Genomic DNA, 16600 nt, shown 5'->3' with positions numbered 1-16600 from the left:
GATCCTATTTTACACCCTGTGCCCTGGTCCCAATTTTTCAGACTTGCTATCTGGTCACCTACTGGTACCCAAGACAAAATCTGAACCTAGTTTCCAAAGGTACTAATACATTAGCCCACTAGAGTCACTACATATTCCCAGATTAGATAATTACTCTTGAACTGGTAAATAAACTAAATTGAGATTTCATATAGTATTTTTTAACTACAGTTTTATTTGATTTGTACAATACCACAAATGTTTATTTATAAATATACAAGTCATAAAAACAATATTTATGTACAAATGTTCAACATACAAATTCTCACTCTGTACTAAGTTTATATGCATTAGTTACAATATTTTAAACTAAAATTTGCCACACATTTTTTCTTAAAGATTTTCAGTCTCTGAAGGGTTATGTGGGGCCTATCCTTTCCCTCTTACTGAGTCTACTTGATCAGTGAAATTCTCCAATAAAGAGTAATTAAAGTAATTCAGTATGAGAAAGCACTTTGCATGCAATAGAGATAAGGTTATATTGCAAGCGTAAGCCAGGAAAAAGTTATATTAATAGCTTTGACTTCTGAAACATCTGAAATATAAATTATTAAGGCAAGTTGCTCAATTTAATACTCTGCGATCTTCTAGTTATTGTTATAATATGAAGAAACTCAGATGTGGGACAGTTCAGCTTGATATTAATTTAATTTTACTCTACTTTGATTTAAAAGTCTAGTCAAAAATACTGTAGTTACAGATACACACACACACACTCACTCTGCTTGGAGATCCTCTAACATGAAGAAGTGTCCTCTAGGGATCCCAAAGTAGTTGCACTTAAACACTTGTAGTTAGGAGGACATGAAAATACCGATATGTTACAGATTACAAGACCGAAAAGGCCTGGTTTTTGTTCAAAAACTATACCACATAAATGCATACAAATTTTACTAAAATTCCATGTTAGTATAACATGGATTATAAAAAAATAAGCCAAACCCACCCAAATTTAGAATAAAAATAATTGTACTAAAAAAAGGACCAGTTTTGCAATTGCACACGAATTTCATAAATGAAAACTATTTCTGCTATACAGAGACGGACATGTTTTAAAATTACTTTTCCTCAACAATTAAAGAAATCAACAGCTATCTAGCTAGCTATATTTAAGGAGCAATACAATAGGTTCATCCTCCAATCCTTTTATACACATGCTTTATGCATGAATAATCCAATTGAACACAATAGGTCTACTCACATGCATAAAGTTATGCACTTGTGCAAGCAACTGAAGGATCAAGACCAGAGTTTATCCCTACAATAAAAGAATATAGAAAGAATTATAGGCTAATCTATAGAGTTTACTATTTTGAAGGACAGAGAAAAATTTGTAGGAATATGAGTGCACTCTGATGAACATCACTGCTAATGTACACATTTTCACATGACTAGGATGTAACAGTAAAGAGAGAAAATATAGAAAAACATTAAATGCTACACAGCCACTAAGAATTCTCTTGTTGAAAAACCTGTAATTCACTGTCAGAAAAGAACAGAGTTAAACTATACTGTGGAAATGGGGAGAGTAGATTTTCAAGCTTGAAAGTAAGTGTAAGAAAAACTTTCACGTATTCAACGTAATTCTTCGTCTCAATGGGTAGTATTTCAACTGTGGCGAATCTGCGGTTCTCTTTCTTTTCAGGATAAGATTAGAATTTTTACTGGCAGCAGCCTCTGCTGGTGTGACTTCCACTTGTGTTATAAAGCTTTGGATTTTATTTTCTTCCTTAGCCTCACAGCCAGCAAAGACTTCTTGGCGAAGCTTGCATAGTTCTAAGATGGGCTGCAAAGTTAACGCTTGGGAAAATCCCTCTGCTCTTTCTATCAATGCTGGTAGGGACTACAAAGAAAAAAACAACAAAGCATCTCCAATCCCAAGTTACATAATTAAACTAACATTATTAATTATGGGTAGAAAAAACATGTTAACTAGAATTTGACATCCATAAAATCCCCACCTAACACAATCTTTTGGAATTATAGTTGTGAGTTACCAACACTAATTCATACAGCAATAATAGCAAGAGTCTGCATTAGCAGCTCATGTAAGGAAATTTCAGTGCAAGTTTAAAGACTAAAGAGAAGAACATATGAACAGTTTATCAAGAATAAATAAGGTTATTTATAAATAAGAATAAATTTATTAATAAATAAGAATAAATAAATAATATCGCTCATTTCAAATTTCTTACCAAAGTGATAAAATGCTATTTAGTAGATAGAGGCAATACCATTATTCTAAAATGATGGTTTAAATGTTCCAAACACTGCAGTCACAGAAATCTTTAAATCTTTCCAACACTGTGGATATTCCAAATTACAAGAATACTTCTACAGGTCTTTCACTGAGAGAGTCTTAAAGGAAACCTAGTCCAAAGCAAGGGTTCTACTGCACTTACGACTGATAAAGATGTAGAGTCAGTAATTTTGCAAATAGAGATGGCAAATTTTTGTACAAAAAGGATATATTGGCTAGTTAGAATTTCTGCTTCATCAGGCCGTTTTACAGCATTGATGGAAAATGTTAAATGACAAAAATCTAAATGAAAGATTTCTTCCCAACAGGCACACAGAAATCTTACCTTCATTGCTTCACTAATCTGCTTGGATGTGACCCCTGTTACCTGCCTAAGATTTGCCATGTGAGAAGCTGCAAAGAAACACAAACATCAAAAATTTTATATTCCCCCAGAATCATGAAGTGACCAAAAAAAAAAAAAAAAAAAGAGCAGGAGAATATCTCCAAGGGGAACTGTAAAAATACTTCTAAAAATTATTAAACATCTGCTTTGTTGCTTTCTAAGGCATTTTGTGATTCAGTATTTTATATAACAGGGAACTGAAAGAATAAACTGCTTTGTAAATTTAGTGATCCCATTAATAATAGTTTGATAGGTTATCCAGTAGCAGGAAAAAAAAATATGCAGCCCTCAGATTTCCCGTCACTTAAAGCCAGTACTGCTTCATGTCATATTGTACAACCCATTTTTCTCATTTAGTGTTTAGAGAAGAATATTGTTTCCACATTCAGAGGGTTGCCACAAGCCAGTCACAGCGTTATTCACTTAGGAAAAATATACAAGAAATGTTTACAAGTAATCTTCCCTCACTGACATCAAACCCAGGAGCTGTTAGTTATATACATTTGCAGATGTTGTAACTGAACTAATTTTGAACTGAACTAAAGATTTTTAAGGGCTATGGTTCTAGGGTCTTCGAATATGAGCCTACAAAATGAGAAATATTTTGCTATTTACTTTCACACTTATTACTTTTATCTGTTCACCTTTTATGCTACCTTATGAGAAATAACCAACACACCCCATGTTCTCAAAGTCTCCTTGACTGAAGCCTCTTAAACATTTTTTGGGAGACCAGAGAAGGCTAAGTAATGGTATGTATCTTAGGATTTCTTGATAAACATGTGTAAGTAAATGTGCTCCATGAAACCACAAAGGAAGTCCAGAGGCACTCTCTATTGTTTCTTATCCACCAGTATAGATAGGCTGCTGTTTACCATACATGCACCACAATACTTGTAAGCAACTTGTATAAAGTTAGAGCTACTAACTGAAAATATAGTATGGCCTTGCATAAATGTCTTTAAACTCACCTATAGCATAGGTCTTACATCTCAGTAAACTGGGATGCATTAACTTCCCAGCGACTATGCAAATACTAAAAACCTGGATGTGGATGGTCATTTACCAACTTCCACCTCTAAAATTATAACTCTCTGTGCTAAGTTTTATATGTTGCCATTATTACTCCTACTCATTTATGTTGCCTGAAGGCCTCACCAAGGAGCAGACAGGAAAAGCAAGATACAAGGCCCCTGCCCCAGAGGTCTGCAACCTAAATTAGACAAACACAGGAAACAATGACAACACAAGGTTGTGAAGGAAGGAAGACAGTTTCTAGGTTTTATTTGTTGTGACATGTTTATGAAGCTTAAAAGATTGCATTATATTAGACAATAAGGTAGGGCAGAAGACAACAAATGTGAAGAGATCAGTAATGGAAAGTTAGACAAAAGTAGCAGGTTTGAGGAAAGGTTTCGTTGTTGCTATACAACTGGAATTGCTGCCCTCAGAATTCAGAGTTACAGTTATCCTTTTCCACTCAGCAAAACTGGAGTGATAAGTGTTACTCCAGAAAAATTAAGAACTCACTATAAACAAAATGGGAAGGTGTTCTATTAGATAAATTTGGAAAGATGAGAGAAGTTTGGAAGAAATGAAGTTGCACAGCAGATGAAGAATGCAGGAAACGTTTTCATTTTACCGTACTGTGGCAAAAACAGGATGAAAGTCTCTATGCAAAATTAGTTCTTGTGATCACTCTGACAAGTAGGAAAATAAAAAATTTGGAATAATTTGCAAGCTAGAATAATAGACCTATCAAGCTCCTCATCAGTCTACCAAAAGCAATTCTGGACTCTTGTCTGCTATAGCAGGAAAATGAGCACTCTGTCCTGGGAAGAGTATTACTAGTGGAGACCTAATCTGATTCCCTATCCAGGTGTCAGGCTGCATAATTCAGGAATGGCAAAGGATGTTCAAAAGGCAGGATTATTCAGACCTTGGGAGGGAAAGTATTTGCACAGCAACCCCTCTAACTAAAGAAAGAGCAGTGGACTATGAATGGACACTCATCCAAAAGGCTGGTATATCTGTGATAGGAAGTTTTGATGACAGGATACAGAGTGATGGAAGGCTGAACAAAGTAAGGACTCCCCCAAATTGTGAGGGAGAAGACAAAAGCAGTTACTTGAGACCCCTCTAGGTAATCAGGAACAATGGCACATTGAGTACATTTAACATGTCACTATTGGTTAAAGGTTAGGTTTACAAGGAGAGTATTATATTCCTCATTGTTCTAGGCTTTCCAAAACACAGGGAAATGAAAAAAGGATATGAAAGGTATTGAGTAATCTAAACATTTTTGGTTTCTGGCCACTGCACTTAGTAAACTGGGATGCATTAACTTCCCAGCAACTATGCAAATACTAAGATTCAGCACAAACTACATGCTTTTTGTTAATAACTTGCTGTTGCTTTGTTTAAAAAGGGCAACAAAATAAAAACTGCCTATTGTTCAAAAAATTAATCCATGCTTAAACCTGTAGATGTGGACACTAACCCCACCACTGAAAAAAACCCTCAACTATGAAGTGAAGTTCTTTACAGCTTCTGCTGTCACCTTAGCTACAAAAGCTGGCATTTCTGAGAGCAATCTCCTCTCAGTTACAAAAAGGAAACATTGCCTAAAGTAAAGTCAGATCAGCAATTTGAGAATTGAAAGCTTCTATCAAAACTTTACCTCAGTTCTAGTTAATGTTTCAATTTGTTTAAATATTTTTATATTGTGTGAATGACATTGTGCCGCCAAAACACACTGAAGACCTTGTAACCACAGAGTATGATTTACTGCATTCAAAATGCTAGAAATAAACCAATACCCTTTTAAAATAGGGTAGTGAAGATAATCCAGCTTATAAAGACAAGCCTTGAAAGACTCATCCTACTCATGGCCCTTAATGTTTTATTTGTTCTTAACTGTAAGTTCCTTAGGGCAGGGACAGTGTCCTGTTTACAAAAGTACTGTACCTAGTAAACTTAGGACACTGATTAAACAATTAATTTCTGCTTTAACAGTTACAATTTATATATCATATGTGTCCCACTGATGTTATACTTTTAAAAGGTGACTTGAGTGTTATAATTTTTAAGAAGAAAATCCACTCTATGCCACTCAGTACTGAATAATAAAAGCATGTCCAAACATGTGTACTTTATGCTTCTTTACCAGGTCAGCCAGTTCTTAGCAATTGCTTGCCTACTGACTGATGTTGAGAACCAAGTGGTAGTCTCACAAGACATGAATAGGAACACAGCAATTGCCGTATATGGATGAAGCCAGTGATTCATTGAGTTTGGTATCTTGTCTACAACAGTGGACAGAGGAAGATGCAAGGAACTCTGCCACAGTTATTGGATAATCTGACCCACAGAAAATATTTGCCAAACCCCCATAATTTCTTAGTGGCTGATTTTTGCCCTAAAGTCCTGCCCGTAATAGCATGAAGGTTCAGGACAAGAGAACTAGATGTGTGCTAATAAAGCAATGTAGTAGTATGCTCAGCTACTACAAGCTTCTTTGTCTGCACAGTTACATCCAGAATAGAAGTGTATTCAAATAACCAAGTTCTCACTTGTATAACTATGCCAACAGAATGAACTTTGTCTGAAAGTCACACTTGAAAGAGAGTAATTTTATTGGTGTTTATTTAAAAAATTGCATTTGGTGATTCTGCTAGGTCAGTGGGTCTCCAACTTTTTTACTGGTGACCCCTTTCACACAGCAATACTCTCAGTGCGACCCCCCCCTAATAAATTAAACACACTTTTTAATACATTTAACACCACTATAAATGCTGGAGGCAAGCAGGGTTTGGGGTGGAGGTTGACAGCTTGCAAACCCCCATGTAATACCTCATGACCCCTTGAGGGGTCCCAACCCCCAGTTTGAGAACCCCTGTGCTAGGTAGTGTTATCTCTATACATTTGCATTGTCATGACAAACACTTACCTTGAGAAGGCTCAGGTTTTATCTCTTGTTGCTTTACAACAGGCTGGTAGAGCTTCTGCATACACAAAAATATATTCAAAATATTTTTCACTCTGAAATATTTCCTTGGTTTAAGTAGTGTCTTAATCTATGTCTTTCACAGTACCTAGCACAACAAGTTACTACTGTAATAAAAATGGTTAGTGGGATTAGTGCTCTACATCCAATACAGAGAACTGCTAGAAACAGTGATCTAATTAGCTTTGTCAGTCCATTTCTTATTTAAATGTACACAGTCACCATATTAAGCTTTATTTTGCCAAACTCTAAACTCAGTTGTTAGTGCAGAGGAAAGCAAGATTTTTAGCTGAAATCTAGGTATTTTGGGAGAAGCATTGCCATCTTCTACATGATTTAGGAAATAGAACTGCAGAGCAACTCTTAGGTAACCCTTCATGGAGCCTGGATAAACTTGGAACAAAGGGAACATTTATACAGAAAGCTATTAATATGGCCAATCAGTGTCAGTTTCCACTGTTCTATCTTTGCAGGTATTTGTGTATGAATAAGAACATTCTCCCTCAAAACTCAGGTTCTCCTGCTATTTGACCCTGCCATGAATCTTGTGATCTGACATCAAACAGTTGTAGCAGAAATGAATGTAACAGTAGATTCAGCATTAGGATTTTACTTCAGGTTGAGTGATGAGGCTATGAGGGAGGAAACAAACTTATTTCAATACTAACATCTTCAACAGTTAGAAAATGTTTTTCGTTTTTATAATACAAGGGAAAGGTGAATAACATTTATATTCAAGTCTGACCCATACAATATTTTCCCCACTACAAGTCACCTCTCAAAATTGTGAGCAGATCAGGATAAGAGAGTCACTTCTTTGTGTCATTAGTCACTATTGGAACAAAATTCTTGTGGCTCACACACTTTGTTAGCAAGTCTGGAAATACAGAAGGCAACAGTCCCAACTGAGGGAAGTATAAAACTTGCACTGCTCAAGCATTTTTAATGGATTGACTTGAAGAGCCTTAAAGAAGGCAGCCTCCCTTTAGCAGATGTAGGAGATTGAAACTTGTGCAGAGCAGGTTTAGCTGTTCTTCAGGAGGAGTGTTTTTGGAGAAAAGTGTAAGGAAGCCCTGAATCTCCATTGCTATGGGCTATTATATGAAGCCACTGCCTCGAGACACATATCTTGAGACAGTGGCAGTAGCGGGAGTTGTGCTGCCCATGAGGATGCCTTACAGCCAAAGATGAGGAAAATATAAAAAACTATTGCTCAAAAGTGGTTGAAAGTGATGTATAGTGATGCCACATTTTAACAACTTCGTAATTTTTGCTGAAAAATTTAGGTAGAACAGAATAATTTAATTAGTATTACTGCAAAATCTGAAAGGACCACCAGTTACAAAAGTAAGAGGAGAGGTCTCTTTGGGGAAATTACTTGAGGACTACCGTAAATCATAATTAACATTAACTTTGTAACCTGAAAACATTAACTATTGCAAAAAAACCCCAAAAAACTTAACAGTCTTGCTGCATCTCAGCAAAGATTTAATAGTAGAGTGCGATAAAGTCTTATTACTAAGACTTCATCTTTACAAAGTGCAAAATAAAGATACTTACCAACATTTCTTGCTCTGCTTTCATGGTTTTGATTACATGTACTAATATCTTTCTGGGACACTGCTTACGCTTCGTAGCTGTCTCTACTATAAGTTCATCAAACTGATCTTCGAGGATTTTGATGTCAGAACCTAAATTCACAAGAAAAACAAGGTGACACAGTACACAGTTATTTTAAGTGTCTTTAAAAAAAATACTAAAATTATTACAGGAAACTAAAGAAAAATAAAGCAAAATGTTGCTCAGTCCTTCCCCCTAACAGCAGGCATTGAAATTTCTCATGGCATTTAGTCTCCTTACTGTTATCCCGTTTCAGGGTAGCTGGCTCAACAAGTGTTATTTGTACTGGAACAATGCTTAGAGAGCCCAATCAGGGATCAGGCCCCACTGTACAGCTAGGCACTGTACAAATGTAAAATGAAAAGATGATCTCTATCCTGAACTGCTTACAATCTAAGTAAATTTAGTTAGCTACAGAGGGTGGGGTCAGGTTTGTGTTTCATGTTTTTTGGAGAAGTTAGCATCCATTAGTCTAAATCACGTAAAGTGAGCCTATAAGAGGGATGCCCCATCCCCTCATAAATGTATACAATACAGCGAAGCCATGCTGGCAGTGTAAAGCTGCTAAAGGTACATGTGCTAAATGCTCAGATTCCACACTGAATATAATATAAATAGAGACTGATTCACAGGCAAACATGACGTGGGACTGCCCAAAAGTAACTGCTTTCTAGAACTCTAACACTGAAAGTCAGCTTAATATTATAACTGCGTATAGACAAGATCTTACACGATACTAATTTCCTGGATGCCTTGAATCCTTCTGAGAAGCTTCAGATTTATGAGAGCATTGGTTGTTGCTAAGAGATGGGCTACACATCTTGTAGTTTTATACCGGTATAACTATTTCGGTCAGGGGTGGGATTTTATTCCGAAGTAATTATAGCAAGGCAGCCCTTAGTTATTCCCTTTTGCGAGTAAGATATACCAGTATAAGCTCCTTTATACCACTATAATTGCATCCACACTAGGGGGATTGTTCTGCTATAACTATACTAGTATAGTTAACGCAATTCAACTTCTGTGAGTAGACAAGTTCTAAGAGGCTAGTTCTCATGAAAGAAACAGCTCCCTTCAGCAAAGATAGTATACATTGGAGCAACTAGCTATTAGAAGTGATTACTGATCCAAAGCCCATTAAACTCAATGGAAAAACTCCCATGGACTTCGATGGGCATTGAATCAGGACCTCAAGCTTGACAAGTATTTTGTCAGATCTATTAAACCCCATTACTTTGATATTTGTGGCAGCCCTTTCAGACATGTATTCAGCCTGAAGACACATGCTAGACTTCAGACAAATTTTGTACTCCTTGAGAATTATTACAAGGTGTGCTGTAACTATACTGTGACTCAGAACAAAGGCTGGCTATTTTTAAGACAATGCTCTTCTTCCAGCAGTAATGGCGGCTATTCTTCACTACATTTTAAAAAAATAATTAAATTTTCTGAGGAGATGAAGGGTGGTAATCTTGACACTGAGCTATGCAATGAAATATAGAAAAATTATATTTTATCTCTGTACTTATACAGACACCACACACTTACGAGTTGATCTTTCTGTAATACAAAATTTTTTTTCTAAGAGCAAATTCTTAAAAGTATCAGACAAAATATGCAAGGCATTTTTCCTTTGGCTGTAAAGTACGGAGAGAAGTATTATGTGAGTAGTGTTTGCAGTATTAGTGTCCAAAATAAGTTCTTAGCTTCTCAAATATTGCAATTGACAATTTTTAAAGCTAAATACTATTAGATTTGTCTGAGGCTTCAGACAAACTTTAACCAGCTGCCTATGTTATTTAAAGTCATATCCTCTATCATTACAGACTATGAAAACTAGAGTTACCCTAACCCCATTTCCTTCTGTTTTGTAACAGTTCCATTCCTGTATCCTAGAATGCATGTGATCCAAAGGCTGAGCACATTTTAGATGTTAGTGTATTAGGGAAAGATGGATATTCAGCACCCTCTACTGATCAATCTGTGCAGCATCAGTGGATGTGGAAGAAATGTCAATAAGCAAAACAATAGAGAGGGTGGGAAACTGTTTTCCCATCCTATGAAAATTTATGAGATTTCAAAACATTTCCTGTTCTGCACTGGGACAAAACCAAGTCCTTCCAAACATTTTCACAAAATAACAGACACCTCCCTCTCAGGTGAGTGCTCTGACCACCAGGCTGACGACTATTTGGGGTAGAGGAGGGAATTCCTCTTTCAATCTTTCCTGTTGGAACTGTTCTACTTTGGCTACATAAATCAGTTTGTCTCTGGTCCAATAAATATGTACTTATTTATACAAAGTGGAATAGCTCTAAATCCGACCCTGAAGTTTTGATTTGTTGAGAGCAAACAACCAATGTTGTGCTCCAACCTTGTTTCCCATCAAAATAAGTGGGTTATTTATACACACACACACAAAATTCACAAGACTTATAAAATAAGAATTTTTGTAACAGATTTTGCACTACTGTAATGAAAATCAATAGTTTACATGTTAAAATAAATATTTCTCCTACAACTGTATTAACTGCAAACTTAAATGCTGACTTGAGCATTTCTGGCATGTTTCCACTGATATTCCAATAAGAAACTAGCACTGACATTAATTCAAAATGATCCAAAGTGGGTTAGGGTGAATCTTCTCTACCTACTTGTAAGAATTTTCAGATTTTTTTTTTTTTAAATTCAAACCTTTTTTGTTTGATTTTTTTTTAAAAACAGGGGAAAAAAGTCTTCCATAAAGAAAAATGTATTCCAATAAAAACTGATCCACATTAAAATAGAAACAAAAATATCCTTCCATAAAGAAAGTTTCCAAGATGATGCAAACTTGAAAAACACTATTTTTACAATGGTTTAAGTCAAGACTCTCTAAAACAGAATCCATTTCTTCAAATCCAAACTTTCAGCCAAGAGCAAGTGATTCCAGAACATAGCTTGCTGTCTCCTCAGCCTAGGTCATCAGTTGCAGCGTTTTTAGAGCTTGCTGACCAAGTAGCAGCTCAGGGAACTCTTCCTCCACATACAAGTCCATACCTGTGTTTCCAATTTCACTCAACCATTAAGTTGCATGTGAGGAAGAATACCTGACACTCACTAACAGGTATATGCAACTGAACCATACTGACTGTTTTCTGTGAACACTAGAGGATGCTAAGAATCCCCATTATTACAAATTAAAAGATATTAAAAGCAGTAACTGCATGTGACTGGGTGGACTAGGCCCTGAGGCCCCCTGCTGGAGGCCTTGTGATCCTGCCACACCCCACTCCAGAAAAGGGCAGCAGAGGGGTCCTCCACGCTGCCTAGAGTGGCTGTGTGGGAAGCAGACACTCAGGGCCCAACAGGTCAGTATAAGAAGACCTGCAGAGCCAGAACAAGTTCAGTTCCTTGCTGGAGTTGTAGGAATGTGCATGGTGTGTGGGTGGCTGACAGAGCTATAGGACCTCGGATGAGGTCGTGCTGCCAGAAGCCAGGCAGAGTGAGAAGGAGCCCTGAGTTGATTGCGGGGACTCCATCAGGACAAGGTCCTGACGTAAGGGTGAAGACAGCACAGGGCTGTGGTGAAGTGGCTCAAGGAATTAGAGCAGCAACATGACTTAGGTAGGGCAGGACTACACTACAGCCAGGATCGACGCTCTGAGATTGATCCACCGGTGGTCAATTTAGCAGGTCTAGTGAAGACCTGCCAAATTGACAGCAGATTGCCCTCCAGTTGACCCCTGTACTCTACCCGTGACGAGAAGAGTAAGGTAAGTCGACGGGAGAGTTTCTCCTGCAGACCCCCCATGGTAACTTGACTTAAGGTACATCGACTCCAGCTACGTTATTCATGTAGCTGGAGTTGCGTAGCATAGGCTGACTTACTGCGGTAGTGTAGACATTGCTGTGTCCCTTTATCTAAGGCTGATAGCTATCTACATGATCCCTGGGCTGGGACCTGGAGTAGTGGACAGGCCCGGTCCTCCCCCAACCCTACCAACAGCCACTGGGGGAAGCGGCGTGGACAGTGAGACATCCCGAAGGAGGGAACTGAACTATAGTGGCCCAGCTGGAGACCTGTAGCCAGGAAGCCCCAAGAGGGTGAAGACACTGCCTCCAGGGAAGGAGCCCTGAGCCACTGCTCTATTCCGGAGCAGGGACAAACAGAGACATCAGAGGGCACTGAGAGAAGCCCCTGTTGGACTTGTACCCCAAAATGGGTTCAAGTTGCTTTTATCTCACAGATGACTTGGCCGGAGGGCTGAGTCAGCAAAGACCCACCACAAACCGAGAGAGCATAGGCATATGCACTCAGCCAGGGGGTGCTCGCAAGAGGTGAGTGCAGCACCGTTACACTGCAAAATAAACATTTTTCCCATTCATCTATTCATTACACCCACTTTTGTGTCTCTGGATATAATCAAGGATGCCAATCTCTGTGATGTAAACAGACTTTTCTCACAAGAACTGGCTTGAGATACCACCAAACAACCATCAAGATAGTATAGGAAATTACAGTAGTATTACCTAACATCAATTTTGCTCCCTTAGGATGCACAAGGAATTTAGCTTGTCATTAATCTTTGGCTGGTGGTTTTGCAGGGGTGGGACTTTCATTACTTTGCATCCATTGGAAACTCTTAAACTTTGATACTAGTGACCCCTTTCACACAGCAAGCCTCTAAGTGCGACCCCCTTATAAATTAAAAATACTTTTTTGTATATTTATCACCATTATAAATGCTGGAGGCAAAGTGGGGTTTGGGGTGGAGGCTGACAGCTTGCGACCCCCCATGTAATAACCTCGTGACCCCCTGAGGGGTCCCGACCCCCAGTTTCAGAACCCCTGCTCTATTATATGTTAACTGTTACTGTATTTCTCTTACGATCAATGTGAGGGAGTTACATCATAGGCTGGGGTGCCATGATTTAAAAAAATTGCAAAGTAAAAAAAGGTTGAGAGTTTACTAGGAAGAACATTAGTTTCATTTTTTTGTTAAATCTGATTTATTTTGCATTAAAGCTTAAAAAATAACATCCCTTCCATTTGTCCTATTCAATTTAGATAGTAAAAAATAAGAAGAAACAAGACTAAGTGAATGGGACTGTAAAACAAGCGATCATGTAAAATGAGGATTATTTTTTCAAACTAAATCTTATTTTGTAAATATTGCATTAGTCCTTTTGTTATGAACCCTTTTGCAGGATAATTACCCTGGACATTGGTTATATAAACTTAAACTTCTTTATTTTGAAATGCGATTTACCTATTATTTATAAATCACCCATCATCTTGATAACTGAGTATTAAACAAAACTGAAATGTTCAGAACAAACTGAGTTCTCTCCCCCACCCCATTTGTTTCCAGGTCACAGGGATACAGGAATTTACATGTTCATGGATTATTTTTCCTCTTTTTATATAGGGAGGTTGTTTTAGGGGAAAGGTTTTATTGAAAAGGTGTGTGTAACTCATTAATCTGAACACACATAAGCTTGGGTTCAGTCTGATCTTTTCCCACAGCATCACATATATTAGCAACAACAGGAGGAACAATTGCTTGATTAATATGCTAAGTGCTTAGACTAAAGTGAAGACATTATTAAAAACCAAACACACACCATTCTGAAGCTCAGCATCATCTGAAGTTTCCTGCCATTGGTGTCCATTAATGGTAATATTCTCCTGAACTGCTGTTTCAAAGTTCTGTAAGAAATTCAGATCAAAATGTTTGAAATATTATGCTTACTAACCTAACAATGTAATATAACACAGCTAACAACTGAATTTAAAGAACTTGTTCAGCATTTTCATTCAGGCAAGGATTCCGTCCACGTTCCCTTGAGGTTTTTTTTTTTCCCCTTTTCCTTCTGTGACCCATGTGGTACCTCGACTCAAGTTTAAAACACATGAATGTGGTCTCTTTATTTAGGAGCATCATTTGTTCTACACATCCAGGAAGACGGGACTGGCAAGAAAAAACTGAAAGAAAGTAGAATTATGAGAGCATGCTGTAGCCCATCCCCCTGTCTGGCAGAAATAGAAACTGCTGCAGAGTAAGGAGAAGCGCTGGCCTCCTCTCCCGGACTTGGCACCAGGAGGAGTTAGTGAGGATAAGGAGGGAAGCCATGCAGCTACCTTTGTCTATAGTTTACAAATTCTCACCTCTAAAGAAGATTACTTCTCTTGTGGAGGTTGGGTACTGGCCACTTCTTTATGGTCTATGACAGTGGTTCTCAACCAGGGTCTATGACCTCCTGGTGGTCCATGAGCCCTTTCAGAAGGGCAGAGGGGCCCGCCCCACTGAAGCCAGGGGCACCCCCCCCCCAGGGTTGAAGCTGGGAGCGGCGGGGGGCTGAAACTCCGAGCTCTCTCCCAAAGCCGGGAGTGGCGGGGGGGTGGGCTGAAACTCCGAGCTCCATCCCGAAGCCGGGAGCGGCGGGGGGATGGGTGGGCTGAAACTCCGAGCTCCACCCTCTCCCCTGCTGAGGTTGGGAGCAGCAGGGCTGAAGCCCTGAGCCCATGGGCAGAGTTGAGGGGGCACAAGGGTGTTGCTCCCCTCTCCCCAAAACTGTAGTTCCTTACCCATAGTGGGGCAGTCCCCACGGCAACTCACCCGCACTCTCTGGCCAGATCCTGGGTGGGAAGCCGGAGCCAGGCAGTGCGGGGCAGCTGCTCCTCTGGCTGGTGGTGCCATGGAGTGGGCAGCCATGGCATTCCCCCATCTGCTGCTGGTGCCCAGGGTTGCGGCTGCTCCTCAGCTCCCAGCCCCCTTTGACTGCTCATGCAGCTGGTCAGAGCTGCCCAGGCAGGGAGCTGGCTCCGGGGCCGGCAGAGCCCTCAGGGAGCAGACACCAACACACAGCTCCAGACAGGTGAGTGGCCTGCTGAGGAGAGTCCGGGTGTGGAGGTGGCGCTCCCTCCCTGGACCTTGCTGTGCGGAGCTGGCCGAAGCCCTGCCAGCCCTTGCCTCCTCAAAATAGAAGTCAAACAACATCTATGCCCAAGGGTCCCACCCCGGCCCAGAGCCCTGCGTCCACCCTTGCTCCCCCTGGGCCCTGGAGTTTTTAATAGCATGTTGGGGGGGGGGGGGGATCTCAGAAAGAAAACATCTGAGAACCCCTGGTCTATGACACTTCTCAGAACATGAAAACCACAAAAATAAAAAAAGGATGGTTTTCCTGTTTCATTAACCTATTTAAGGGGATACCAACAACGTGGACTAGAGTTTAAAAAAAAAAAGTGAGTTAAATTAGTTTCAGGTACTAGATGTTTCCTTGAGTTCTTCTGACAAGTTTTTATGGACTTACAAAAAAGGAGAATGTGATTGTATTTGTTCTTTTCCTGTCCCTGCATGAAAGACCCATACAAGCAATAGGGGAAACAAGACCGATCCCCAATCCTGAAATGTGAGCCACACAGGCAGATTCCTGAGCAAGTTTGGAGCCCCAAAGAAGTCAATGGTGCTCTGTGTGCACACAACTGGTTGGATGGCCGGATCAGGGCCTAATTGACTGCACAGGAATAACAATGACACTGACTATACACAAAACACACTAAAATGTACAAGACAAAGGCTGAAACACAGAGACATTTCCCCCTCCAGTCTTTAGAAGCAGCTGAGATCAAGGGATGTAAAGCAGGGCAGCAGTGTCTAATATTATCACCGTTCTTAGATTAGAATTCAAAATGGAGTTCACAAATTTAAGATTTGGTCCAAAATCAACAAGATGAAATAGTAAAGACAAGTACGAAGTACTACACTTAGAAAGAAAGAAAAAATCAAATGCACAACTATAAATTTGGAATAGGTGGTGGCTCTGCTATAAAGGACCTGGGGGTCATAGCAGATCACTAACTGAACGAGAGTCAACAATGTCATGTAGTTGCAAATAAAGGCTAATATTTTGGGGTGCCTCGGCCTCACCAGGGGCACCTGCCCGCCTCGGCGCTTTGCCCTAGGGGGCGGGGCGGTGCTCTCGTCTCTCAGCCACGGGGACGGGGCCCAGCCTCCCCCAGGCGAGCGGGAGCAGCATGCGGCTCCCGTTCACCCCCGCGGCGGTGGCTCTTACCCACAGCGCGTCCCGCAGCGCCCGCTCCCGGCTCTGGGCCCCGAGCTCGCCGGGCTGCCCGTCGGCCAGCGCCCGCACGTAGGGGGCGCAGAGCCCCAGCACCTCGCCCACCCAGCGCTTCGAGCAGCAGCGGACGCGCATTTCCCGGAGGGCCGGGGAAGGCGGCGGCGGCGGCTCCGGCCCCTTCGCCGCCGCCTCCATCACTCCCGGCCGGGCTGGGCTTGCCGCCATT

General features: G+C 40.2%; 1 protein-coding gene across 1 annotated transcript; it reads right to left on the bottom strand.

Annotated features, from left to right (window-relative positions):
- Positions 1-228: 228 nt before the first annotated feature.
- On the bottom strand, positions 229-16599 carry NSL1 (NSL1 component of MIS12 kinetochore complex; the record flags this gene model as incomplete). Its single annotated transcript, XM_084622462.1, has 6 exons — positions 229-1882; positions 2625-2692; positions 6634-6688; positions 8251-8381; positions 13918-14002; positions 16369-16599. 6 exons carry the CDS (start codon positions 16597-16599, stop codon positions 1607-1609), a joined length of 846 nt encoding a protein of 281 aa, XP_084478588.1. The 3' UTR covers positions 229-1606.
- Between the last annotated feature and the right edge of the window lies 1 nt (position 16600).

Source organism: Lepidochelys olivacea (assembly GCF_965140295.1).
Source record: "Lepidochelys olivacea isolate rLepOli2 genome assembly, chromosome: 3".
NCBI classification, from domain to species: Eukaryota; Metazoa; Chordata; order Testudines; family Cheloniidae; genus Lepidochelys; species Lepidochelys olivacea.
This window is presented reverse-complemented; position numbering and strand designations above follow the sequence as displayed.